Source organism: Sceloporus undulatus, chromosome 1, assembly GCF_019175285.1.
Source record: "Sceloporus undulatus isolate JIND9_A2432 ecotype Alabama chromosome 1, SceUnd_v1.1, whole genome shotgun sequence".
In the NCBI taxonomy this organism is placed as follows: domain Eukaryota; kingdom Metazoa; phylum Chordata; class Lepidosauria; order Squamata; family Phrynosomatidae; genus Sceloporus; species Sceloporus undulatus.
In genome coordinates this window covers 26,912,851-26,939,232 of record NC_056522.1, presented here as the reverse complement: position 1 = coordinate 26,939,232, position 26,382 = coordinate 26,912,851, and the positions used below count along the sequence as shown (strand labels likewise).

Here is a 26,382-nt window from a genome sequence, read left to right as displayed (position 1 = left end):
ATTTCCAAAGTGTAGACACACCCTTTGATGCTCACATTAGAGTGAAAGCCAGGGGAGGTCTCCATATTAAAATACCAACCTAAAGGATCATTGTCAGGATGTGAAGACAGGTTGGCAAGCAGAAATGAGAAGAGGGGATGGCCTCAGGAAAGCTGATGTGAAAATGGTTCAACACTGCAATATAAGGACCAAAGACTTGGGCTGAATCCAACTTAGAGTGAAGTATGCTTAAGCCAATGGTCTTCCGTATGCTCAGATCTTGGGAGTAATAAAATATAAATAACAGCTTGGTTGTGATGTGCCCAATAACAAATCCCCCAAATTCTATTACTGTTTATTCCCAAAACCGGGAAAGAAGGGATAAACACTTATCACTTTAGCAGTGCAGTTGTAACTTTGAATTACTTTTATAGTTACAGAAATAATTTCATGGAATACTAAAGAAGAAATATTACATGATTCAAGGGCAGGCTGCTCCCTCATGTTCTGTTGTGGCAGTTGAAGTGACAAAGAACAGATGAGAGGATAATGTGTTTTGTACCACAGGCCATTGGCTTATAGCAAACGGATTTTTTTTTTAAAGACCAAGTAAAATTAACAATTTGTCCAGTATGACAGAACTTACTTTAATGCTCCTCTTTCCTTGCAACCCTAACCCTAACTTAAAATCTCAGCCATGTGAGGGAGGTTTTGGGGCCTGCATCACAATATATTTTTCCAGTTCTCTTCTGAGGAAGAATACAACTCTAGAGAAGGATAATGATGTACAGTACTTTTGAGAAACTGATCCCAACTCCAGCAGAACAATTACTGAATAGGATGTCAGCAGTCATACTGTTCAAAATTATTGGTCTTTCGACATGATAGCTAATATTTTTTTAAAAAAACTTTTTTATGGTCAGCTTTTTAGTTGCATTTTGTTTAAGTCATGTTGTAAACTGCTTTGGATCCTACAACAGACCCAGTTTATTTATATCAATTAAATAAGGGTGCATCTACAGTGTAGAAATAATGCAGTTTGACACAACTTTAAGTGCTGCAGCTCTGTCCTGCGGAATCCTGGGATTTGCAGTTGGCCTGTAGCCTTCTCTGCCAAGGAGTGCTGATAGCTTATAAAACTACAAATCTCAGGATTTTGTAGGATGGCGCCATGGCAATTAAAGCGGTATCAAACTACATTATGCAGCCTAAATAAATGATGTGCATTCTTGCCCAAGTTATGCATAGTGCGATTGGCTGACTCAAAAGGATGGATTAAATAAGTGAATAAAATCAATAGACTACAGCTGAGACATTGAGGAGCATGGCCTGGTGAAAAGTGTTCAAGTCTGGGTTGAGAAACTGGAAGCCCACATTTGGCCCGCAGGTGTTGCCCACACCTGACTTAAGCAGAGCTTGAAAGGTAACAGTTATCTGCACTGAATTACTTTTGGAAGAGTAATGAGGTTGCAACAATTTCACTTAACAGATATGTCATGTAAATAGGGTTGCCATACGTCAGGACCTCCAAACCGGAACAAATGTAGGACAAAATTTTCAAATGTAGGACACATTTTTTGTGTCCTACATTTGAATAGGAGCCTCGCTGAGGGGAGGCTTTCCCTCCCAGCCTGGGCCCCGGCGGCGGCAGAGCCCAAGCAGGGAGGGAATCCTCCCTTCAGCCTGGGGGCGGGGGAAATCCCGGGGGTGGGGGCAAACCGGGGCAGGACCGTGCGGACCCGCCCAAAACCGGGAAAGTCCCACCCACAGCCGGGATATGGCAACCCTACGTGTAAAGCATCATAATGAGTGGGAATGAAGTTACTTTTCTGTTGTAATGAGTAATGGTTTCTTGCTACTTTCAGAAGTTACTTGTAAAGGGTCCTTGAAACATTTAAAGGCATGTTGGCCGGAATTTTGCATATGTAATAAATGTTATACTTAAGTTGTTTTTGAAAGTTGCTGAGAGTAATGAGCAGTACAATGGGTTATATTTTTTAAAAATGTTGCAGCAAGTAACAACAATGAATTAACATTTTAAAAAAATATCATGGAAAGTAATAGAAATCGGTACTTTTTAAAAATTACATTCCAGCCTCTGGATTTATGTTATAGAGGAATTAGGGCTAGTTCATTTTACTATCAGTGGAAAACGAGGTTTATTATTCTACCCAGGTTGTTATTCCAATTGTTCTGCCAGTTCTCCTTTTGGCTGCAGAAGCATTAGACCAGTCCTTTTATTTGGAGAAAAAACGTTGCAACTATGTCAACATGTAAGTTTGTACTTGTGCATAGTTTAACGCTGTTTTATTGAGTGTTAACTTGTTAAATGGTTTAATATATTTTTGTCTGTTTAAATTACTCTGTATTGTTTTACATTTTAAATTGTTCAACTTGATTTTATTTATATGCCACCCTGAGATCCCATGACACCAAGACTGAACTAACAGCTAAAGAGGAAAAGGGCACTGTTGTATAGTAGGATGCAAAATTCTCTTGAAATCCAGAAGCTCTATTGAAGGTGTTTACAGGGAAATGAATGAAAAGTCTGGCATTGCCAGGTCCTTGAAATACATTGTAGTAACTGGAGCTGGGCAGAGCTACTTTAGTGGGAATATGAGCTCTTTGGGAACTAGTATTTTTCAAAGTGGTGTTCTTGACTCTTGTGCATAAATAAATCTACCTTTATTTCTTACAAGATTAAATAGATCCTGCCTTGCTAGAACTCTACTAGAGGAAAGAAGAGTTTGAGAAGATGGCTGCAGTGGCTCATGTGCCAGATGCAATTTAGGAAAGAAAAGGTTAATCCTGCAATTAAGAGTATGGAAGGATCACCTGCATTGTAGGCTCTGGGTATCCACTGTTCCTTACTTTGATCCTTTTATTGGTCCAGTAGTGGAGGACCTCCTTGGAATTTCCTGTTATTTGCAAGTACTTCAGATTTCTAAGTAACCGTTTTAGCATTTCCTGTTCACAATTACTGAAGAAAGTCAAGAAAGAAAGTGCAAAGGCAGGCTTGCTGCTGGACATAAAGAAAACAAAAATAATGACCACAGAGGACTTACATAAATTGAGTGTAGACTATGAGGAAATTGAAATAGTTAAAAGATTTCTCCTACCTTGGATCAGACGTTGAACAGGACAGAGACTGCAGTCAGGAGATAAGAAGAAGACTAGGAATGGAAAGGGCAGCCATGAAAAAGTTAGAAAAGATCCTAAATAGTAAAGATATACAACCAAGCACTAAAGTTAGAATCGTCCAATCCATGGTATTCCCCATCACTATGTATGGATGTGAGAGCTGGACAGTGAAAAAAGCAGATAAAAAATGGAGATGTGGTCCTGGAGAAGAGTGCTGAGTGCAACAGATACCGTAGACAGCCAAAAACAAACAAACAAATGGGTCCTTGAACAGAAGCCAAGATGATCAAATCGAGGCTGTTGTACTGTGTCCACATCATGAGAAGGCTGAATCTTTGGAAAAGACAAAACTATGAAAGGTAGAAGGTAGTAGAAGAAGAGGAATACCACATACCAGATGGATAGACTCTATTAGGGAGGTCATGGGTATGAATCTGCAAGACTTCAGCAGAGCAGTGGAAGACAGGGAGTTTTGGAGCTGTCTCATCCACAGGTTTGCCATGAGTTGAGTTTTCGAAGACGGTTAACAACAATAGCTTTTTGTGGGTTTTTTGGGTTAACAACAACATTTTAGCATTTGGCCATCAGCACCTGCCACACAGCCTATGCTGCTCAATTACTAAGACACCCAAAACTGGTGTGTTGTGGCATGCACTGTCACATACCGCACGCTACATAAATGCATAAGTTGATGGTGCACTGTAGTTTCCTCCTAACTTGATTTTTCTTGCCCTATAACTTCATATATCATCATCTGATGGATTCGGTAAAGCAAGACTTCTATCTACACAAAACACATTGTGTGAAAAACTCTTGACTTGCTACCTGTGAATTTTGTTTTGAAATTTCCATGAGATTTGTAATTAAGGGTATGAAAAACTCTCTGTCTTGAGTTTCTGGTGTTTTTCTCAGTCCCATCCCATTCTTTGTTTTCATTGGGTTTGTTTTTTCCTACCTGCATGAACCTTCTTGCCATTTTTCTGACAGCAGTCTTCATAGTGAACACATTTATTTATGCACTTAACCAAATGTACACATTTTCCATACTGACTGCAGAATGTTTATGCATATTTGGCAGCTGTATGCATATTTAGCATTTTTAAAATGTGTGTCTGATTTTATTTATTTATTTATCTTTATCTTGAGAATTTATATCCCACTCTTCAGCCATAAAGGCTTTCAGAGCTGGTTACAGATTGTTAATTTGACAATTCCTGGTTTACAGTCTAAATAAATTTTGTATATATTTTATTTCTTCAGAATGTATAAAAAGGTTTGCAAATGTGTGACTTTCTAAGGCAACATACACTTTGTCTCACAATAAGTCTTAGCAGGTACAAAATGAATAATTTTTGAAATTACCAACATTCCTTTCTATCCCTGTTTATATTAGGATGTTATACCAGTTGTATGCAGAAACAGGCAAGTTTGATGGGATGGGATGCTGGTTCATAAGGAAACCTTGTAGTTCTCAAGGCTGTTTTTTAAAGACATAAACACTGGATTAATAGACATCAGTTTCAAGCAAATGTTTAAGCTTTTACTCACTCTGAATGACAGTTTGAAAAAATTATTGTTTTGGACTGCAGATTCCACAATTCCCAGCTGATGATTCTGAGAGTTGTAGTCAGAAAATATAAATTGAGCTTCCCTGATCTGAAATACTTGACATCTTCAGTGTTTTGGATTTCAGATTTTTTCGGATATTTGCATATACATAATGAGATATTTTGGAGATTGGACCCAAGTCTAAACATGAAATTCACTTATGTTTTGTATACACCTTATACACATGGTCTGAAGGTAATATTATACATAATATTTTCAATACCTTTGTGCATAAAACAAAGTTTGTATACACTGAACCATCCGAAAACAAAGGTTTCACTATCTGTCACCCATGTGGACAATTTCAGAATTCCAGATGAGGGATACTCAATTTGTATTTTCTTCAGTTACAATATTTATAAATGAAACAGAAAAATGAATCTTAAGGGTCAAATTAGTTTTTATGGTAAATGTTGAGTTGAAGTTTCTAGTGCACAAACTCAGCATGCACATTTTCTTTTTATGATATTCAGCTTATAACAATATGTATTGAATGTCATATTGAGAGATCAGTGTTCCATAGTTATTTGCCTTGAGCCATCAGCAGCCAATATTATCAAGGGTGGGTGAAAAAATGTGGAATGTTGAGCTTGAATTAAGTGACACAGAAGAGAAAATCATCAGCTGAAGACCTGAGTGCAAATGTAGTGGTAACCTTTGCAACTGTCCATATCTAAGTGATCCTCACTGAGTATGTGTGTAAATAATTGTATTGCTGTTGTAGAAAATAACACCCAAAAGCACCGTGTATTTATTTCAAGATGGAATGTCTACAAGAATAACAATAGATCACTGATTATATTTGAATCAAATTTTTGTTTAATCTTAATAATTACTATGGTGCAATAGGGTACAGAATCCCTCATTAGCATTGGAGAGGTGCACAAGAAAAGAGAAAAGGATTGTTTAGAAGAACATTTTACTTCATATTGAACACATACCAGAATACAGCATGTCTGCAGGTTCAGTGTATGCAATATTATATGCACGTATACAAATCTTAGGAGCTGTTATTCAGTCTTAATGGAGCTCATAATGTGCAGCATTGAATGAAACTGACAGGGAAGTGTTACTTCATTTAGGGACTTATGCAAAAATTACAGGAGTCTATGACGGGAAGGATGTCTCATTCACTTCCCTTCCCAGAAGCAGGCTGACTCCTTATATGTGGCCAAAAAGGAGGAGAAGAAAGAAAGAAATACATCCCTACTGTTCAAAGAGGATAGACATTTGGGTAAATTTTCCATGTGCTGATTTTATCTGTGTAGGTGCAAATACAAAAACAATAATCATAACTACAGTAGAAATATCTTGCAGCACCTTTGAGACTAACTGAAAGAAAGAAATCGACAGCATGAGCTTTCGTAGACTTCAATCTACTTCCTCAGATGCTTATGCTGCCAATTTCTTTCTTTCAGTTACACTCAAAGGTGCTACAAGATCTCCCTGTGTACTGATTCTACAGACTAACACAGCTATATCTTTGAATTCAACAGTAGAAACACATCATCTCAGCATAGTGATGAAGGCTACTTTCTGTAACCATTATTGAGCATCCACCAGCATTTAACTAACCCCTCCCCCCAAAAGGATCAAGTCAAACCTTAGGAAAATCATTATGACCTTACTGCTCCTGGAATGGATACTTTTAAGCCAAACCCTTAATAGAACATTTGCTCTTCCAACTTTTATGCTTAAAATTGGGGAATTGTTGACTCTGCTAGCAAACAATTCTGGAGGAATTAAACACACACCATCTTCACTTTTTTGTGGCTACCATAGAAAGTTTCTGCATAAAGTGGGAATAAATTCTTGTGATGAAACCAGTTACAAGCTTCAATTGCTTCTCTATCATATCACTAACTCAAGTATCAGGGCTTGTGAAGTCAAAGGCGTTCATGTCCGGCATCCTTAGTTTTTTATGGGTTTTTCGTACTATGTGGCCATGTTCTAGAAGAGTTTATTGCTAACGTTTCGTCAGCCTCTGTGGCTGGCATCTTCAGGGAATATCAGGACTTGGTTTCTTGCATATAGGAGACTTTTTTAAAAAGTCAATATAAGGTTGACAATGCATGAGTATGAGTAGGTAAATTCTGGTGGGTGCTCAGTGATGGTTGTGGAAAGTAGTGTTTCTAACTGTGCCCATATTCACCATGTTTACATGACTGTATCTCAGCTGAGCAAGCCAAAATATGATCAAGCCTTTTGACAACACACAAAGCTCCCTTACTTCCTCCCTTTGTGCAAGTCTTCTGTTAACTATGGTTCAATTTTATTTTATTTTTTTGTGAAACCAGGAAACTATAGCTAAGAACAAGCCAAGCTATTAAGCCATGGTTTGCCACTGGGGTAATATTTTGACATCCCAGAGCCAATAGTTATAGTTTCTTAATAGGAGGCTGTAGTTAGTGGAACACTTCATGATCTCACTGCCTATTCCTATGAAGGAAAATGTTTGTGTTTTTTAAAGTAATGTGCTAGTCTTTACTTTTGAATGTAACATGTTCCTAGTGCATTTCTTTTTATGTTACATTATTATTTTATAAGAATAGAGTAAATGTTGTACCCAAGTGTCACAATATTACCACTTCTTATCTTAAGGAATAATGTAAAAATAAAAAATAATGTTTTTATTCCATTCTAAGTCCCGAAAAATAATATCATACTGATATGGTTGTTATTTTTATTACTGACTGACTGACTGACTGACTGATTTATGCTCCACTATTCCTCATGAGTGGCTAACAATCTTACTAGAAACACATGGTTAAAATAACAAGGTAAAATAATGTTTTTTCCAAGTTGTAAAGATAAACTAAATGGAATGCTTCCATGGCCAGACTTAGTGATATTGTAAAGGTGGATTCTCCTTTATCTGAAATCCAGAATATTCCAAAATCCAAAACCTTTTTTCCATCGGTGGCTGAAATAATGACATCTTTGCTTTTTGGATGGTTCAGAGTACAAAAACTTTGTTTCGTGCACAGACAGGCTATGTGTATAAAGTGCATATGAAACATAAATGATTTTTGTGTTTAGACTTGGGCTCCATCTCTGAGATGTCTCATTATGTATGTGCAAAAATTCCAAAATCCAAAATACTTCCTGTCGCAAGTGTATCAGATAAGGGAAGCACAATATCTTTCAGTTGTATCAGATAAGGGAAGCTCAACCTGTAAGTCATTCATATGGGTATTGGTTCCCTCTGCATGATGAATGGGATAGCCACTTAATTTTCTCTGACCACTATCTTGCAGCCTTGTGTGATATTGCTCAACACACCTTGAGAAAGTTTCCAAAACTGGAGGTCAAATGATTAAGAAATCTGGAGAAAACCAAATATGGTCAGTGCTGAAGAGTGTTAAAGATAAGCAAATGCCTACTTATATGGGCACAGCTTAGTGATAGAGCATATTTTTTGTATTCTTCAATCTGTTGGAAAAGATTACTTTTGGGGACTGTAACTCCCAGACCTCCCCAGCTAGTACAAGTGATGGCCAGTGGCCATGCTCTCTGGAGGATTTAAGGTGTTGTAATCCAAAAGATGTGAGCCAGCATGGCATTGTAGTTTGAATGTTTGACTGACTCTGGAGAACAATGTTTGATTTCCAGCTCAGCCATGAAACCCACTGGGTGATCCCAGGCAAGTTTTCCTCTCTCAGACTCAGGGAAAGTCAATGGCAAACCTCCTTTGAACAAATCTTGCCAAGAAAACCCCATGATAGGTTCTCCATAAGTCAGAAATGACTTGAAGGCATAGAACAACAAACAACAACAAAGTGCAAAAGGTAATCTTTCCAAGCTTTGCCTATGAGTAGAATACCCTCATCATAGTAATGCTGACTTACTGAGCATATTGTTAGTGTTATAGAAAGTCTTGTCTTCTGATCATGGTTAAGAGCTTGACATTCAGTTGAGAAGCCCTTTGCCCTGCACTTTGGTCACCACTATTGGTATGCACTTTTTTGAATATGTAAATAGTCAACATATCAGCAGGCAGATCTCAGTAATGCAGGTAGTTTCTGAGTAATGATTTTCCATGCCCCAAAACCTGTAGACAAGCTGTCAAGAATAAATGACTGATCACTACAGTGAAAAGACAACTCTAAGATTAGCATCTTGAGGCTCTCCATACACACAAATAAATGATAAAAAATCCAGTGCTCCATAGTAATCATATCTCCCAAGTGTGATCTCAGGCTATATTTTTTTACTGAAACCATGAATTCAGAAGATATGAAGCATAAGTTCACAAAATGTGAAGCAATAGTATACTCGCTAACATTTCCAGATGAGAACTGGAACACGTGGGCCAAGCAACATCCATGTGTGATCAGGAGCGTAAAAGCAATTAGTAAGGAAGAACACACAAGTTAGGAGAGGCTGGAGCCTTTTCCTTTTGCCTGTGCCTACTGAGAAGAGAAAGATTCTACCTCTTCTCTGCACTTCTCCCTTTCTGAGTTAACTGAGTGCAAATTACTTTTGCACTTTGAACTCAGTTTGCAGCAATTGAAATAAGCTGAGCCCAAAGGGAGAAAGTGGAAGGAGGAAAGAGAAACTGGGACATTTTAAAGGCAACAGAAAAATGGGATGACAGAAGGTTAATCAGGACTGTCCCTGCCAAGTCAGGACAGTTGGAGAGTATGCAATAACATAAGTTTATTATATATTTAGGGGCTTATGTTCTGCTTTTCTCCCAAAATTTGATTTGGTTCCTGAAGAGAGAGGAGAAAGAGATGATAAAGGCACTGTGACAACATAGTTAAACTGATTCATGCATTCAGGGACTATCTGTAAAAAAAAACTTAACAAGCATTTCTAGCTGAAAGTGGTTATCTGAAAATAAACGTCGAATTTATTTATTTATTTAATAGGAAGCCATTCAGGTTCAACTTTCTCAGGGTGGCTCGCAATGTATTAAAAGAAATCTATTTTAACAACATATATTCCAGCTATCAAACTCACAATCTAAAAAACACTGACACAGCTAAATTGTTACTTGAGGGAGAGAGAGGCAGGCTAGCTCCTTCAGGCCTGCCTGGAAGAAGAAGAGCCCTCCCTCCAGTCCAGTCCATCTGCCTTGGTCCAGGCCTCAGAAGTAGAGAATAACTGCTGGACCTGATTCCCCCCCCACCCCCCACCATTCCCTTCTCCTTTTGTGTCGTGTCTTTTAGATTGTAAGCCTGAGGGCAGGGAACCGTCTGTTATCTCCTCTGTTGTAAACCTCTCGGATTCCCAGTGATTGGGTGGTATATAAATAAAACCTATTATTATTATTATTATTATTATTATTATTATTATTATTATTATTATTATTATTATATAAAAATATATAGGCCAACAGGCTGTAAAAAAAGAACAGGTTATGTGCATTGCTGAATTGGAGAGATATAGATAAACAGAGCCGGTGTAGTGGTTTGAGCATCAGATTGGGACTTTGGAGACCAGGGTTCAAATTCCTCCTCGGCTATGGAAACCCACTAGGTGATCTTAGGCACAGCATGTTCTCTGACCCTCAAAGAGAAGTAAACCTCATGACAGGTTTGTATTAGGGTCACCATAGGTCAGAAACAACTTGAAGGCATACAGCAGTAACAAAGACAAACAATTATAAGGTCAAGCACATTTGCAGGAGTTTAGGGGACTAATTGCCTTTCCCAAATGTCTCCCAAGCACTGATGGAGAATCTTACGCATTTATTACAGTATAAGCAGTATGGCACTGAGTAAAGATAAAGGTCGTCCCTTGAAATGAATGTCTGGTCGTAACCAACTCTAGGGCGTGGTACTAATCTCTGTTTCTAAGCCGATAAACCAGCGTTGTCCAGGGACCGCTCTGGTGGTCATGTGGCCAGCATGACTGCACTGTCACCTTCCCACTGAGACGTGATACCTATCTACTTGCATATGCATGTTTTTGAACTGCTAGATTGGCAGAAGCTGGGACTAATGATAGGAGCTCACCCCATCATGCAGAACTCGGGCCTTGAACTGCCAACCTTCCGATCTTCTGAACATTAGAACTGGCATCTTAACTACTAAGCCACCACATCCCATGACAAGTCTCTATACAAAGCTACAAATGTCAGGTTTCTGTAAGATGGAGCCATAGCACTTGAAAGTAGCATCAAACTGCTATAATTTGTAATGTGGATCTAACCAATTACTATAATGTACAGTCGACCCATCACATTTGCAGCTTTGATTTGATTAATATGCTCTCTCTAGAAATCTCTAGGTCCTTCAGCATGACTCTGCTGGAGGTTTACCATAGGGGGATAGTGAAGGACTTAGGATTCCTAAAGAACATACTACTTTAGGCATTTCTAGGTCCTCTAGCATCATTATGTGGCCAGTTTCAGGAGGATGTGGACCACACAGCTGTTCTGGAGGACCTAGAGATTTATAGAGAGATGTCTCGGGTTAAAAAAGCCAAAAAAATTTTTTTATTCATGGGTTTCCCACTTTCATTGGGATCCTATGCCTCTAACCCAGCAAATGTGGAAGGTCCACTACAAATAGAAATTCAGGACATCTCACTATAGTAGGGAAGACTTCAGTCAGGTAATCTCTCTGCTCACTCAGTCTGATTGGCAATTGTTTTTATTCTGCTTAATCTTTGAACTGGACTTGACCAAAAAGAAGACATCTTCTGACAGAAGACTATGTCATCAAATAGAAGAGCACTGAGATCTGCAGCTCTTGGGTCTGGTATAACCTTATTCTGAAGAGGTTGCAACATCATGGATGAGAGGAGGTTGTTGTTTGCACTACATGCCAATGGCTTTACAGTTGGATGTTTGTTCGTTTTTAAGTAACAACAAGTGCCTGTTTTAGTTACATTTGAGAAGTGGGAAATTAAAGAGTTACTTTTAAAAAGAATTGTGATATAGTGGAAAGTAATTATTGGGAAAAGGTAGGAATAACTAATTGCCTTTCCCAAGTACTGATGGAGAATCTTATACATTTAGTACAGTGTAAGCACTATGCATTGAGTTATTCTTAATATTCTTCACAGTGGGGGAAGAGGGAGATAATGTAGTATATTGTTTTCTAGAATTCTGAAAATATCCCTCTTAAATAGCAGTTATTTGATCAGTGGTTTCCATTTGTATAGAAAGCCAGTCATATTTTCCTTTATCTCTTGGTAGTATTCAAACATGCTATTCTTGTTCTGCAAGTTAACATTTGAAGTTGTGATAACAAACCTTTTGACAGCAGCATTTATTCCTGACACCCTAATTAACTGTAAATTCCTGACCTTTGAGGTGCATGAACCAACAACACACACACACAAACAGGGTTTGATAGGGACTTTATGCTTGCAGTTTCACCATCTCCATTTACTTTAAGGAGAAGTTTCCTAGGGCCCCTACTGTCATTGTTATCAGATCACTCCTTCATGGAGCTCAAGGCAGAGTAGAAGGCCCTATTCTTCTCCAATTTACCCTCACAATAATCCTGTGAGATAGGTCAAGCTGATCCTAAGAGCCTTAGGACTGATGAAAGTTGAAATCTAGAAACTTCTGGATTGCCACCACTTCTTTAAGCTTCAACAAAAGGTTAAAGTCCTAATCATTATCATCATCAGAGCTTGGCTGCCTCACACCATAGCGTTGTTGGCGCATGTTCACACTAACTCTGTGTGGGTCTTATTTTCCATACCTTATTTTCCATCATCCAAAGACATACTTTTTTTCCTTCCATAGAATAATTTGTATAGTGTGGTGTAGTGGTTTGAGCGTTGGGCTAGGACTCTGGAAGATCAGGGTTGGAATTCCCACTTAGCCATGGAAACCCACTGGGGTGGCCTTGAGCAACTTACACTCTCTCGACCTCAGATGAAGGCAATCTCAACAATGCCAAGAAAATCTAATGATAAGTTTTAGTGTCAATATAAATCAGAACCACCTTCAAGACACACACTCTGGCTATCTAATTAAAACCTACTCTTCTCTTTTCATGTAGATATAAAGAAAACTACAGTATTCATTTTCTTTGTTAATACTTTCTTCAGCATCCGATGTCACTGAACAACTTGCTGAGGTTGCCAAACAAGTCCGTTGGATGGAGAAATTAGTTTGAGAGCTACATCATGCATGGGTTTTTGTGGCTAAGATTTTGTGGTTCAGATTATGGGCTGGTGCTGCAGAAAATCTATCTTTAGACTTTTAGCCTGCAGTATCCTGAGAGGCACAGGGAGGATTACTTTGACTTGGATGTTTCATGCTCATTTATCTACAAAAGAAATGAATCTTTTGTTCAGTTGTGGTTGTTTTTGTTGACAAAATTAAGGCTGAACACACTGTTTAGAGAATTGTAATTTTTTTAATTGGTTGATGTCTTTTGATGATCTTTTCCTTTGAATACTGCATGGCATTTACTCATATTTCTTGTTTTACTTGTATTTCATTTTATTTTATAAGCCACCTAGAGACTATAGAGTTTGTCACACGAAGAGCTTGGGAGTTTATCCCGTGAATATCCTGGAAAAATCACATAATTACACGTAACGGTTTCACACGACATTTTCATCCCTTTTTACATTATTGCCTTTTATAATGAGTCATGCTTTTGCCTGATGTGGTCAAAGTACAACAACTTCAATTAGATCATCTTAGCTTCCAGGAAGATTTCTAGCATAATCTGCTCAGGGACCCATTTGTTTGTCCTTTTGTCTGCCTGCAATATCCTTAAAATCTTTTCAGAAAGAACCTTAAGACCTTTTTCTTTCACCAAGCTTTCCCTCCATGAGATGTGATATTATGCCCTCTCCCCCTATTGTGTAACGATTTTCACAATGTTTTTGGATCAATTCAACCAAGCTGGCTGTGTAATAGTTTTTTAATATGATATTTTTAACATTGTTTTTATTGATATGTATGTATTTTTATGTTGAATTTTAATCTGTAAGCCACTTTGATCATTGCGGAAAAGCGGGATAAAAATAAAATCTATTATTATTATTATTATTATTATTATTACTCTTCTCCAGCACCTCAAATTAGTTGATTTTCTTGGCTTTGATTGGCTCTCACATTCATACATGGTGATGGGGAATACAAAGGCTTGGACAATTCTAACTTTCGTGCTCAGTTGTATATCTTTACGCTTTAGGATCTTGTGTAGTTCTTTCATAGCTGCCCTTCCCATTCGTAGTCTTCTGATCAGTGTTTGATTCCAGGTACAGGAATTCTTTAACCATTTTGATTTCTTCATTTTCTTGGTTGAATTTCCCATTTTATACAGCTATGTTAATTTGTTTTATGTTTAATCTGACCCCAGACAAAGTTATCTGGCTGGGTTACAAAAATCTAAAAGAATATCAAACAACGCTATGCTATGTAGTAAGGCAAGATCAAAGAGCACAGTGAAGTTTATAAACATCTATAAAATCTAAAAATGCAAATACCTGAGGGGAAATAAATGGTTTCAACTAGTGCAAAAAAGATGGTCATGTGGGCACCAGATGAGTCTTCTCTGGGAAGTCCTGATGAAGCTTGGATGGACAGTGAGTCACGACCGCAGGAGCAGGGAAAGAGGGCCGCGGAGGCTTGAGAGCAGAGTTCAAGTTGGTGACAGTGACAGCTCAGTTTAGTTCAGTGATTTCAGCAGAGCTCAGTGCTCTAAGAACCCAATGCTCAAAAAACCCAAGGAGGGTCCGAAAACTCAGGGTTTATATAGGGGGAAATGTATCCGGAGGCTATGGGACTTGCTAGACAAAGGTGTTGATAGCCTGGGCTTTGTTAAGCCAAGAGCAAGCAATATGTTGCACAATGCATTAGGTCAGGACACAATTCGGAAGGGCAGCCGACTTGATTGCTGAGCCGTTAAGCTGATCACTGGCTCATTAAGTGAGAAGCCAAGTCCATTGTCTTACTTAGGCAGCAGAGACGATTCTGTTTTGGCGACTCCCAAAACTTCCTATGGAATTTTCCAATTTTAGCTTTCTTTCTAGGGCTCTGCCTGGGTCAGGTGAGCTGCCTACATGGTCTCTCCACTTTTAGGTGAATGGCGGGTCCTCCAAGGGGTCAGTCAGGGGTCATAGCACAGACCGCATGTACCCAAAATTTTATATAAATCCAAACTTGGTAACAGTGCCTCCAACCCATTTTTTACTTATGGCAATTCTAAGACAAACCTGGGACCTTATCACACATTGGGGGGGGGGGTTGCAGCTCAGATCCACAGTCACTCCTGTTCTAGCAATGCAAAGCATGATGTTTTTTTACACCAGATCCAGAGTCACTCCTCTCTAGCAATTCGGATTGAGGTTAAAACGTCATATTTTTCCACACCTGGTTGCCTTTCTGTTGTCCTTCCGAAGTGAAGGGGAAGAGAAGTCAGCTTGATTCCAAGCAAGTCACATAATGCGGACTCATGCAAAGGGGAGTGAGTGCACATTGTATTACCACACCAGAGCATACTTTGAGGGTTCAGCAATTCGAATCGGCACCCTTGGGCATGCTCAGTGGGGCTCTGGACGCTGTCCTCCTTCCCTGCCCCCTCCTTAGCTGTCATCCTTCATCGAGGTGAAGGAGGAGGCAGGGGATGATGGGATCGGTGGCAGGTTGAAGGAGAGGAGCAGATCGGGGTCTAGGAGCAGTCAGGGGATGATGAGATAGGTCACTGGTGGTACCTGGGGCCAGGATCAGAATGCAGCAGAAGGCAGGGGATGATGGGTTAGCTTGCTGGAGGTCCCTGGGGCCAGGATCAGGATGCAGGAGCAGTCAGGGGATGATGGGTTAGCTCGCTGGAGGTCCCTGGGGCCAGGATCTGGATGCAGGAGCAGTCAGGGGATGATGGGACAGGTCGCTGGAGGTCTCTGGGGCCAGGATTGGGATACAGGAGCAGTCAGGGGATGATGGGATTGGTAGGAGGCTGAAGGAGGGGAGCAGATCAGGGTCTAAGAGAGGGCAGGGGATGATGGGATTGGTGGGAGGCTGAAGGAGAGGAGCAGATCAGGTAGGACGCAGGGGATGATGGGATCGGCTGGTTGGCAGAGAGGAGGAGATGGCATGAAGGAGGAGGAGGGGGATGACGGAGCAGGATGCAGGGGCCAAGGAGGGTGGCATCGGAGTGCTTTTCCACATCAGAACAAATCACAGTGCAATCGAAGGCAGCCTGGAAGCGAATTCTCTGGAGTCACTTTTTCCCCGTTTTTACCAAAATGAGGGGTGACTTCAGAAACGCTGCTGAAGCAATTCTCAAGGGGCTCCCATAGAAATCAATGGCGTCTGATAAAACAGTCAGTTTATGACATGAAACCGCATCTTTGGAAGTGCAATCACTTTGGAAGTGAGCTGGAACTGAGCCACAACACCACCAAAAAGCTCCATGTGATATACTCCCTGTGTTCTTACCAAAAAATTTTCAGAGGTTAGCCATGGGAAACCTCTGAGGCTGAGAGACTTGGACTTTCTCAAGGTCACCCAATGGGTTTTCATGCTTGAGTTGGGAAATGAACCCTGATCTACAGAGTCTTCATCCAGCACTCAAGTCACTACACCACACTAACTAGCCCAAATCTAATGCCTAGTCTCCACTAGAGTATACCAAGAGAATCAATGAGATTTATATAAATGTTGATTTCAGAAATTGATTCAGACAGTTTACTGTATTTATTGAGACAAACAATTAGATTTGGATTTACACTTTTGTGTTCAGGTAATGGATTGCTGGTATGTCTTGTGACATCTGTGGAATGAAAGTATGTAAGAGTCTGATTTGAAACAGTGACTCTCCCTGTGTATTTACTAGGCATTTTTGTGTAATCTCTCAGTTTGTGAATCTAGCTTCTCAGTTTGAGAACTCAGCTTCTTCCGTTAATTTCACTGGTGTATTACATTCCAGCATTTGTCAGCAGGTGGCCTGATGCAGAAGGCACTCTTTGTTGGTAGAACTATTTTTTTAAAAAACAAAACCCTATAATTTGGCATTTTTAAAAATTGCTGTACTTTGGGGATAGAATTCCCAAGAAGACATTAAAGATTTTCACGCATTGTGTTTCAATTCATCCATTGGGAAAAAAAATGTAACAAATTAATACTCAAATCATAGAATCATGGAATCATAGAATTGGAAGAGACCTCAAGGGTCATCAAGTCCAACCTCTGCCATGCAAGAAAACACAATCAAAGCACCCCAACAAATGGCCATCCAGCATCTGTTTAAAAACCTCAAAAGAAGGAGACTCTGCCACTCTCTGAGGGAGTGTGTTCCACTGTTGAACAGCTCTTACTGCTCTTAATGCTATTTTAATAACTACAACAAAACTTTTAATTTAGCTAAGAAGAAACAGAACAGACTTACAAAATATATTTTCTCATGGAGAAGCATCTATGTAAAATTTATAGTACTTTCTTCCTGTTGTGGGGCTGTGGGGTGAAGGAAAAGGAAGTCAATTCCAACCTCAATTACTTCAGCTTTTTGGCACCCTCAGGTTTAAGGTAGTTCTGAAGGCTTCTTCAGAGAGCCCCACATCTCTGAAGTACAGAAGAGACACTAACAAAATTGCTGTAGGATGACCTAGAATAGCAGCGAGAATTGACAACTTTTTTCTATCAAGAATCACATTCTTTTATGGCTTATTGGTGGGGATAGGGGATATGTTGGTGATGAGAAGATTTAAGCTAATTGTGCATAGGGTCCTGATCTGACAGAGAAAATCCTGATTAATCTTTTGTCACTGCACTTTTTGAGTTGTTTTTAAAATGTTCCATTTTCTTTCTCCTCTTCCCACTTCCTCCTTTGTCCTCAGCTTACTTTAATTACTGCAAACTGAGGCCCAGTACAGATGGGCCTTTTAGCATGTAAGCAATATGTGCTAGGGTTGCCTCGGGGCATCACTTACAGACACCCCGCAACCCTAGCACGTATTCCAAACGTCAAAATGGTGGTGCCCTGTACAGATGGGTGCCACCATTTTGATGTGATGGATGCTTAGCGTCTGCACATCACGGCGCACTTGTGACATCACGAGTTTCACCATTGGCGCACTTTGGCATCACAAGTGCACCGGGAAAAGAACCCACTTTTTGCAGGTTCTTTTTCTGCCAGCGGGAAACTGCACGGTTTATTCACTGTGGCTTTCTGCCTGCAGAGGCCTTTTAGGACACTCTGCATGTATCAGGCCTGAGTTAAAACTAAAAAGTAGCATGCACTGAGGAGAGGAGAGGAGAGGAGAGGAGTGTTGTGCTTCCCTGTAGGCTTAGAAAAAAGCAAACTGCTGCAATATCTCCTGGTTGGTTTGTTTGTTTTTCTGCATTAATAACATTTGCCAACTTGATCACATTCTGATATTGTTCGGCCACATGTCTCCCAGTGTTCATCTGTGAAATATTGGCAGATATGATAGTGCCAGAACAAAAATTAGGTGAGCCTACCCAATGGTATCACTAGGGTTGGTGTCACCCAGCGAGGTTACGCATGGTGTCAACTCACCACCCACCCACCCCACCCCCCGTTGATCTCTTCCCATTACAGACCATACAGAATCCTTAATAAAAAAAATTTGTGCCAATGTTACTTGTAAATCACATTTCCTGTATATCACTGAATATATTGGCAATAGTTGTGACAAAAAAAACCCTAGGATATTATGTATATATTGAGTATATATTGAGGTATTTTAATCTTTGTATGCTGCTTTGATTGTCTCGACAAAAAGTGGGATAAAAATAAAAATATTACTATTATTAGCAAAATTAAAATTATACCTTGAAATCACAATTTCATATACACTGCCTATATTATTTAAATATACATAGTTTCATGTAGGTAAAGTGGGCATTTGGCAAGATAATTTTTTAAAGAATATTTCTTTAAAAATGTTAACATTTTCCTTTTTTTTTTATTTTTTTAAAAAACCCAGGACCTCCCACCGAGTCTCACCCCACTCACACCATCTCTTCAGTGTTTTAAAGGGATGCAGGCAAATGCCATAGCCTGTATCTGCCAAAAGGCAGATGTTTGGGGAACAGTGGTGTCACACCCCCATTCATGGTGTCACCTAGTGTGGGTTCACACCTCCTGCACTTTCCTAGTGATGCCCCTGAGCCTATCCTTTTTGCTTTTGCTGTTAACTTCCTCCTCTATCCCCTTCACTCTCTTTCTCTTCCTCCTGATCTATTAAGCTAGGCCCTGTCCTTTTAAGGGCTTTGGAATCTGGCTGAGGGCCACAAAAATTATGCCAAAGGTTGGAGATTTCCTACCTCTGGCCTGTGGAGTAATGTGAGATTTTTAACATATAAGATAAAATAATAAACTCATTTACACTGATGACGTGTGGCCATTCCAAGCTAGCAAAACACTTAAGATAAGCATCACTAACCTGTTCTGCCACAATTCATTCTTGCCCAAAGTATGTGCACAGCAGCCATCACACAGAAACACACACACACATCCCTGCTGCACCAACACAAAAATAAGATGTAGCCTGAGTCTATTTGCTCATTTACTTGCAAGTAATTATTTCAGTCTAGTTTATTAGAACATTTCTAGTCTGCCCTTCAATGCCAGTTTTGGGGTTATATGCAAAATGGCATGGCACAACCATGGGGGGGGGGGGAACTCATCATAAAATGACAGAACAAGTCATTAAAAGGAGCATAAAAACTAAGAAGCATAAAAAGGTTACTGACTACCACGTGTGCGCACACACCCTCCATGATTGCTAGGTGAGGTAGCTAGGAAGCGAGCAGTGCTTGGAAAAGTTACAACTCCCAGAATCCTCTAGTTGCCATGACTGCTGTCTATCCTGGCTAGGAAGTTTGAGAGTGGGATCATATTTGAAATAGTAACTGTTCCAAGGTGGAAGGATATTTTGCAAAATGATACTACACAGGGACGTAGCCAGGATTTTAGGAAGGGGGGGTCCAGACTAAGTGCCACCATTATAATGGGGCCTGCGCGCGGCGGCACAGCAGCATGCACCATTCACTTTTCTAATGGAAGGGGGGTCTGGACCCCAAGGACCCCCCCCCTTGGCTACGTCCCTGAACTACACCTTGCAATAAATAGACTTCCACTCTCTCTTTTGACTTCCATGTAAAGCATATGTTGACCTTGATCTGGATCTGAACCCCCATGTTCTTGCTGATAAATTAAAAAGAAAGAGAGGCACTCAGTTGCATGCTCATAGTTTAGCCTTCTGTCCCAAAAGCCTCCTTCCTGGGCAAACGACAGATTGGTAACTGTGACAATAACTCAGTTAGTTGTGTGCACTGTGGGGATGTAAGCTTTGCGTACAGCAGGTCCCATATTCAGTTCCTGGGAGGTTCATTAAAAGAATGTATGACAGAACTGTAATGGGCTGGGAAAGATGACTTAGACATTCCACACTTCTCAAAATTGATAGTATTGTTTCAGATGGTATTTGGGGCTGAATGAAATTCAGGGTGCTGGGGGACTGGACCATAGTAGTGTCCAGAAAGCCCTGTTCTGGTGTGCTTTTTACATTTTGGGGGATTTTAAATAGGTGTTACCATTTTCTAAAAATGACTTCCTCCTTTGCCATTTATTGCACCTGTCCTAGTAGTATACAATACTTTTTAAACATTTTATTTCAAATAACATTATAATACAATATCCATGCTTACTGAAGTCACTAAATAAACTATGTCTTCATGAGACTTCCAAATTGTTTGTCCTACTACAGAGGATAGATAATATTTTGTTATTTTCACCTCAGTTACATAGTATATCACATTTTCCTCAATATCTTGTTTGATTTGTGCACAATTATGCATAGAAACAAAAATAAATATCTCCACTCTCTTTTGTTCCTCCTTTGCCACTTACTGAGTCTGCCATAATATTGTACAGTAACTGACCACAATTTCTCAACTTTGTTTTTCAACCTAAACTAGCAAAATATTTTGGTCCTCTCTTTTTGTATTTATCCTACCAGAATATAAATTATATCTCAAAATTCTTCTCTTTCTTTCCTTCTCTCTCTTTTTCTGTTTTCACAAGGAGCAGTTCCGAAAGGAGAAAGGAGAAGTCCAGGGATGCAGCAAGGTGCAGAAGAAGCAAAGAGACTGAAGTGTTCTATGAGCTGGCCCATGAACTCCCTTTGCCTCACAATATTAGCTCACACCTGGACAAAGCATCCATCATGCGTCTTGCAATCAGTTTCTTACGGACACACAAACTATTATCTTCAGGTAAGACTTGCTAGCAACAATAGGCATGTTTGCTCAGTTACACAGTGGCAACTGGTAATCTAGTCTCTTCAGGCATCCTGTTTAGGAAATGTAGCTCCTGTTTCCAAGGCCCTTCTAATATGTTGTATTTTAACTATTTATCTCCACATAGCTAGAAGAACCATAAAAGGGCTCTTGATATGCGCTTCCTTGCCAGTGTGATGTACTTGGGCAAAGGCCTCTTTGTGGTGATTCAGCTGTTCAGTTCTGACAGAAAGGACAAAAGGTGGTGAAGAAAAACAGATCCTCTGTCAGAGGTAGTTGAGATATATCAGGGTGGGTTCTCCAAAGCCTCTGATTCTGTGTACATAAGTAACAGGGTTTCAAAAGAAGAGATTGAATCATGACTCCTTACCTGTTAGTTCAGGCACTTTTATTGGAGCTTAAGATATCAAAACGTTGGCCAATGGCAAATTGGAATACAGCCTTCAGCATAAAAATTTCCATTCTGTGACTATAAAAGTTAGACAGGTGCCAATTCTGCTGGGTTTTCTGTGGCTAACCAAGTTTCTGAATTCATTAGTTGTTACTAAATACCCTACATTTTATGTTTTACCTCTTTTCTTCTACACAGTCAGAGACTCCATTGAAAGGTTCTTTTCAAATCCTTCACAGGTCTTCAGCTGTTAACTGGGTCTTGCAGAAGGATCTTTTAATAAGTGTGCTGTATTTTATCTTCACTATGTGTTTTCAGTTTGAATTCTTATTTAATTACTTTTTAACATTCATGGTAAACATTGTTTTAACTTATGCTGTAAAGCTGCCCTGTGTTTTCATATTGAGGAAAGGCAGGATATTAAAAATTGTATGTGTCTAAGAAGGTACAACTATATTACTGTGATATGAGGCAGGATAGCATCACTTTTTGGTGAGTGTAGCCACGGGTGTCACTAGAGGAATCTGAGCCACATCAGGTGACATCCTAAAGGGCGGTTACACCACTGCTCCCCAAACATTTGGGCAGAAACAGGCTATAGCATTTGCCTGCATCCCTTTAAAAATGCTGGAGCTCAATAGAAGAGATGGCATGAGTGGGACAAAGCTCAGTGGGAGAATGAGAAGCTTCAGGGGTTTTTTAAATTTAAATTTCAAATTTAATTTTTTAAAAACTAAAACTCTTTGTTAATCATCTTACCAATTTTACATTTTAATCACATGCAACTATGTACATGTGAATACATTTAGGCTGTGTATATGATACTGTAAATTAAAGGTATAATATTATCTAATTTTTCTAGTTTGCATGGCGGGATACAAACCGCCGCTTTGCTGCGTTCCCCGCCCACCGCCGTTTGCTCCGCGGGGAGCCGCAGCAGCCCAAACCGGCGACCCGCGCGGAGCAAAAAAGAAGCTCCATTTCGAGCTTCTTTGCGGGCACTGATGAGTTGCGAAGCGCCACCGGCGCATTCGCGACGTCATAGGCGCCGCGACACGTCTGGACGCTATGCGTCCAGTATTAAAGATGGCGGCGCCCATGTAGAAGGGCGCCGCCATCTTGTACGTATAGGATAAGTACTAGGGTTAGGGGGTGCGTGAGAGCAACCACCCCTTCCTAACCCTAGTACGTATCCTATACGTACTATATGGCGGTTTGTATCCCGCTATTGCAACTATTGTCATTTCATTCAGTGACATACAGGAATTACGATTTATAAGTAACATTAGTACAAAAAAATCATTACTAAGGATTCTGCATGGGATGGGATGGGGAGAGGTCAATGGGGAGGGGTGATACCATGAATTACTGCACTAGATGATGCCAACCTAGTGACACAGCTGAGTGTGGCTGTAGTTGTAATTATTTTGATAGTTACAAGACTATGGCCTGTAAATGATGAAGGGTTTGTGTTCTGGCTTATGCTTTGCCTCATGCTCTGTTACAGGTGTTGAGCAAATAAGGCTAGGCAAGTCTCAGCTAGGGTTGCCTGATTAAAAACTGGCTCCTGTAGCTTTAATGGTTGTATAGAAGGGGGAATTGTAGCAGGTATTGCTTGTCATTCAGCCAGATAACAAGGGTTCCCTTTTTCTACACAACCATTAAAGGTATAGGAACCCTCTTCAGTTTTCACTGTGTCATACATAATCCCAGTAGCAAGGTCAAGTGGTCCAAAGTCAGCACCAGTAAAGCTTCGCACAGCCAGCAGACAGATCAGACAAGGGGAATCTGAAGTCATAGTCTGGGAAACAAAACCAAGGTTATAACAGACAGAATCCTACCGGGAATGCTAAGCATCGGGGACCCAAAGCAAAACACTGATATTAGTACAGGGCCGTAGGCCAGCAATGCAGGAGTCCAAGAATCGCATACACACCAACAGCCAATAAGTTCCAAGTATGCTGCTTTCACGGGTTTCTACAGCTTCAGACTGAAACTCTTTTACGCACGAGCTGCTTCAGCCCCATCCAAGTTCAGCTGAAGTCTCTTAGAACATGGTGGGAATCATGTTGGTTCCAGCAACCCTACCCAGCATAGCCATTGCATCTGAACAGCATCTGAAGATAGGGTTGCCATAAGTTAGGACCTCCAAACAGGGACAAATGTAGGACAACATTTTCAAATGTAGGGCACATTTTTTAAAATGGAGGACACACAAAAAATTTGATGATTTTTAAAAAAAAAATGTTAATATAAATGCATGTTTCTTAGGCATGATCAAAATGGAGGACATTTGGGCATTATTCCTAGACAGATGGCAGAAATGTACTTCCCTTTCTGGCCAAACACCTCCCCCCCCCAAATTCCAAAACACACAACAGCACATTGGGGCATTTGACATGGCTTCTTGCATATTTCAGAGGCTTATTGCATAACCAATCCTTTTGGGTTTAACATTTAACATGGTTATATATTTAACATAGGTTATTACATATTTCAGTTGCTTATTCCATAACCAAGGTTGCCATAAGTTGGAAAGGAGTTGAAGGCACACAGAACAGCAGCAACAACAGAGGAGGAAGCAGGGGGGAGAAGAAAAATGAAGGAGAAGGAGAAAGAAGAAAAGAAGGAGAAAGAATAGGAAAAATAATATAAAAAATAAGAGGAGGAGGAGGGGAAGAAGAGGAGGAAGAGTGGAAGAAGCAGAGGAGGAGGAAGAGGAGAAGAAGAGGAGGAAGAAGAAGGGGAAGAAGAAGAGGAGGAGAGGAGGAGAAGAAGGAGAGGAGGAGGAAGAAGAAGAGGAAGTAGAGAGAAGAAGAAGGGGAGGAAGAGGGGAAGAAGAAGAGGAGGAGACAAAGAGGAGGAGGAAGAAGAGGAAGTAGAGAGGAAGAAGAAGGGGAGGAGGAGAAGAAGAAGAGGAGGAAGAAGAGGGGAAAAAGGAGGAAGAAGAAGAAGTAGAGAGGAAGAAGGAGGGGAAGAAGAGGGGAAGAAGAAGAAGAGGAGGAAGAAGAGGCGGAGGAAGAGGGGAAAAAGAGGAGGAGGAAGAAGAGGAAGTAGAGAGGAAGAGGAGGAGGAGAAGAAGAAGAGGAGGAGGAAGAAGATGACGAAGAAGGGGAGGAAGAGGAGGAGGAGGAGGAGGAAGAGTAGTGGAGGAAGAAGAAGAAGAAGAGGAAGATGAAGAGGAGGAGAAAGAAGAGGAAAGGCTGTTTTCCCTGCCTGGGCTCCGCCCCCGGCAGCGGGGCCAAAGAAGGGAAAGAAGTCTGGCCTCGGCGAGGCTTCTTTCCCTCCCTCGGCTCCGGCAGAGCCAAAGAGGGGAGGGAAGCCCCCCCCCCCAAAAGAGAGAGGCCTACACAGGCCTCTCTCTTTCCCCCACCCCCGCTGTTGCAGACTTTGCAACAAAGCCCGGGGATGGGGGAAATCCTGGGACAAAGGGCAAACCGGGGCGGGACCGTGCAGACCCGCCCAAAACCAGGAAAGTCCCGCCCCCAGGCAGGATATGGCAAACCTATCTGAAGAGGTACATCATTCCCTCTCCTACATTAAAAGTTTCCAGTGAGAGCCCTCCCTCATGAGGAGTCCATTACTTCCAAGAAGTCCTTCATTGCATCTGAACACTATACCTCTAATCTTTCTCTTAAAACAGCTCGGCAACCTTAAGAAGGACAACTGCCCCCTTCCCCCCTTTTTTAAATTGAACTCTATCCTCTACCTGTAATTTGTAGCAAACTATTTCAAGGCAAATATCTTTGACAGAATTTCAGCAGGAAAACAGCATGCTAAGAAAGGAGTAGTATTGGCATTCCTCACCAGAGTGCTGATGCTTATTGGGTGCCCCAGAGCTGCTTTTGTTTTTTGTTTGTTTGAAAATGGGAATTTTTAATATGGATTAAAAGTGGCATTGTATCCTCATCTGAGCAATTTAAAAACAAAAACAGCTCCCACTGATTGCCTCAGTTGGAAGTATTTTCTGATCCTGATGAGAATTCTAGTGTATTCTGGAGTATCAAAACACCCAATATCCACCATAGCACTCTGAGCAAATATTGTCGGATATGGTTAGTATTTGGATGGGAGAACAGCATGAATACTGGGGAACTCTAGATAAGGATTGAGAAAGAATTTTGACTGAAACTCTAGAAAGGCACTGCTGCCTATCAGAGATTATTATACTAGACTAGACTGTCTGACTCATCATGAGATAGCTTTCCATGAGTGTTTATTGGTGCAGAACCAAGAGTACTGCACAATAAACAAGCACTCAGACACAGAAAAAGTTTCTGCTGTCAGAAGAGGGTTGCACTGAATCCTAAACCATGTAGTCAGCACATTATTAAATTAAGATTGCACTGTTAACCTTATTTTTATAGGGTAAAACTACAGATTTGATAAATAAAATGAATACATTGCTTAAGAAGCAAATAGAGGCTATATGTGTGTGTCTGTGTGTTGTGTTGCTTCATAAAGATAAGGTACACACCTAAAAATAAACCTGTAGAAACCTTTTCATCAAAGTCAATTAGATTATTTCAAGCTTGAAGAGTTTGTTTAATACTAATTAAAATACCAGAGATTATAAATCACAACATATTTCCATGCTGCAACAAGTATATCTGATGTGGAGAACATGTTTGCACAATTGCATTTAGACAGCAACTGCATAGTCCAAAAGCTTCACTTAAAAAGGATTACACATGAAGCCGATCTGTTTCTCATACCTTGCTGTAGTTTACTATTGGTCATTATAATAATCTGCAACACTGTTGGTTAATATATACCAGAGCAGAGGTATATATACGGGTAGGGAAAGAAACCCTTTCAGATTGGTTTCCTTTGAGACATTTAAGTGTTTTACATCTTGCCATCTTTGCTATGTGTACAGGTGAAAATGATCTACATTGACAGTCTGCCAGACAAAGAGTTCTGTGTAACTCAAATACATGCATATATCAGCATTATTGGATGTTTGTACAGTAATAGATAGAGTTAAACATTGCTTGCAGCAGAGAGTATAGCTCCATGATGCAGAATCTAGATTGTGTTGCAACTATACAGTCTGCTGGAAGCAGCATTGCAT

At 40.3% G+C, this 26,382-nt stretch overlaps 1 protein-coding gene across 2 annotated transcripts in view; it reads left to right on the top strand.

The window, feature by feature from the left end:
• The window catches only part of EPAS1 (endothelial PAS domain protein 1), a 158,963-nt gene that overhangs the window by 64,341 nt on the left and 68,240 nt on the right, over positions 1-26,382 (top strand). Inside the window, exon 2 of one of the 2 annotated variants that reach the window (XM_042447967.1) lies at positions 20,709-20,893. In XM_042447967.1, the coding sequence (XP_042303901.1) occupies positions 20,709-20,893 (185 nt within the window). Of the gene's footprint in view, positions 1-20,702; positions 20,894-26,382 lie in introns of both variants that reach the window. The other variant, XM_042447960.1, reaches the window with a different exon arrangement.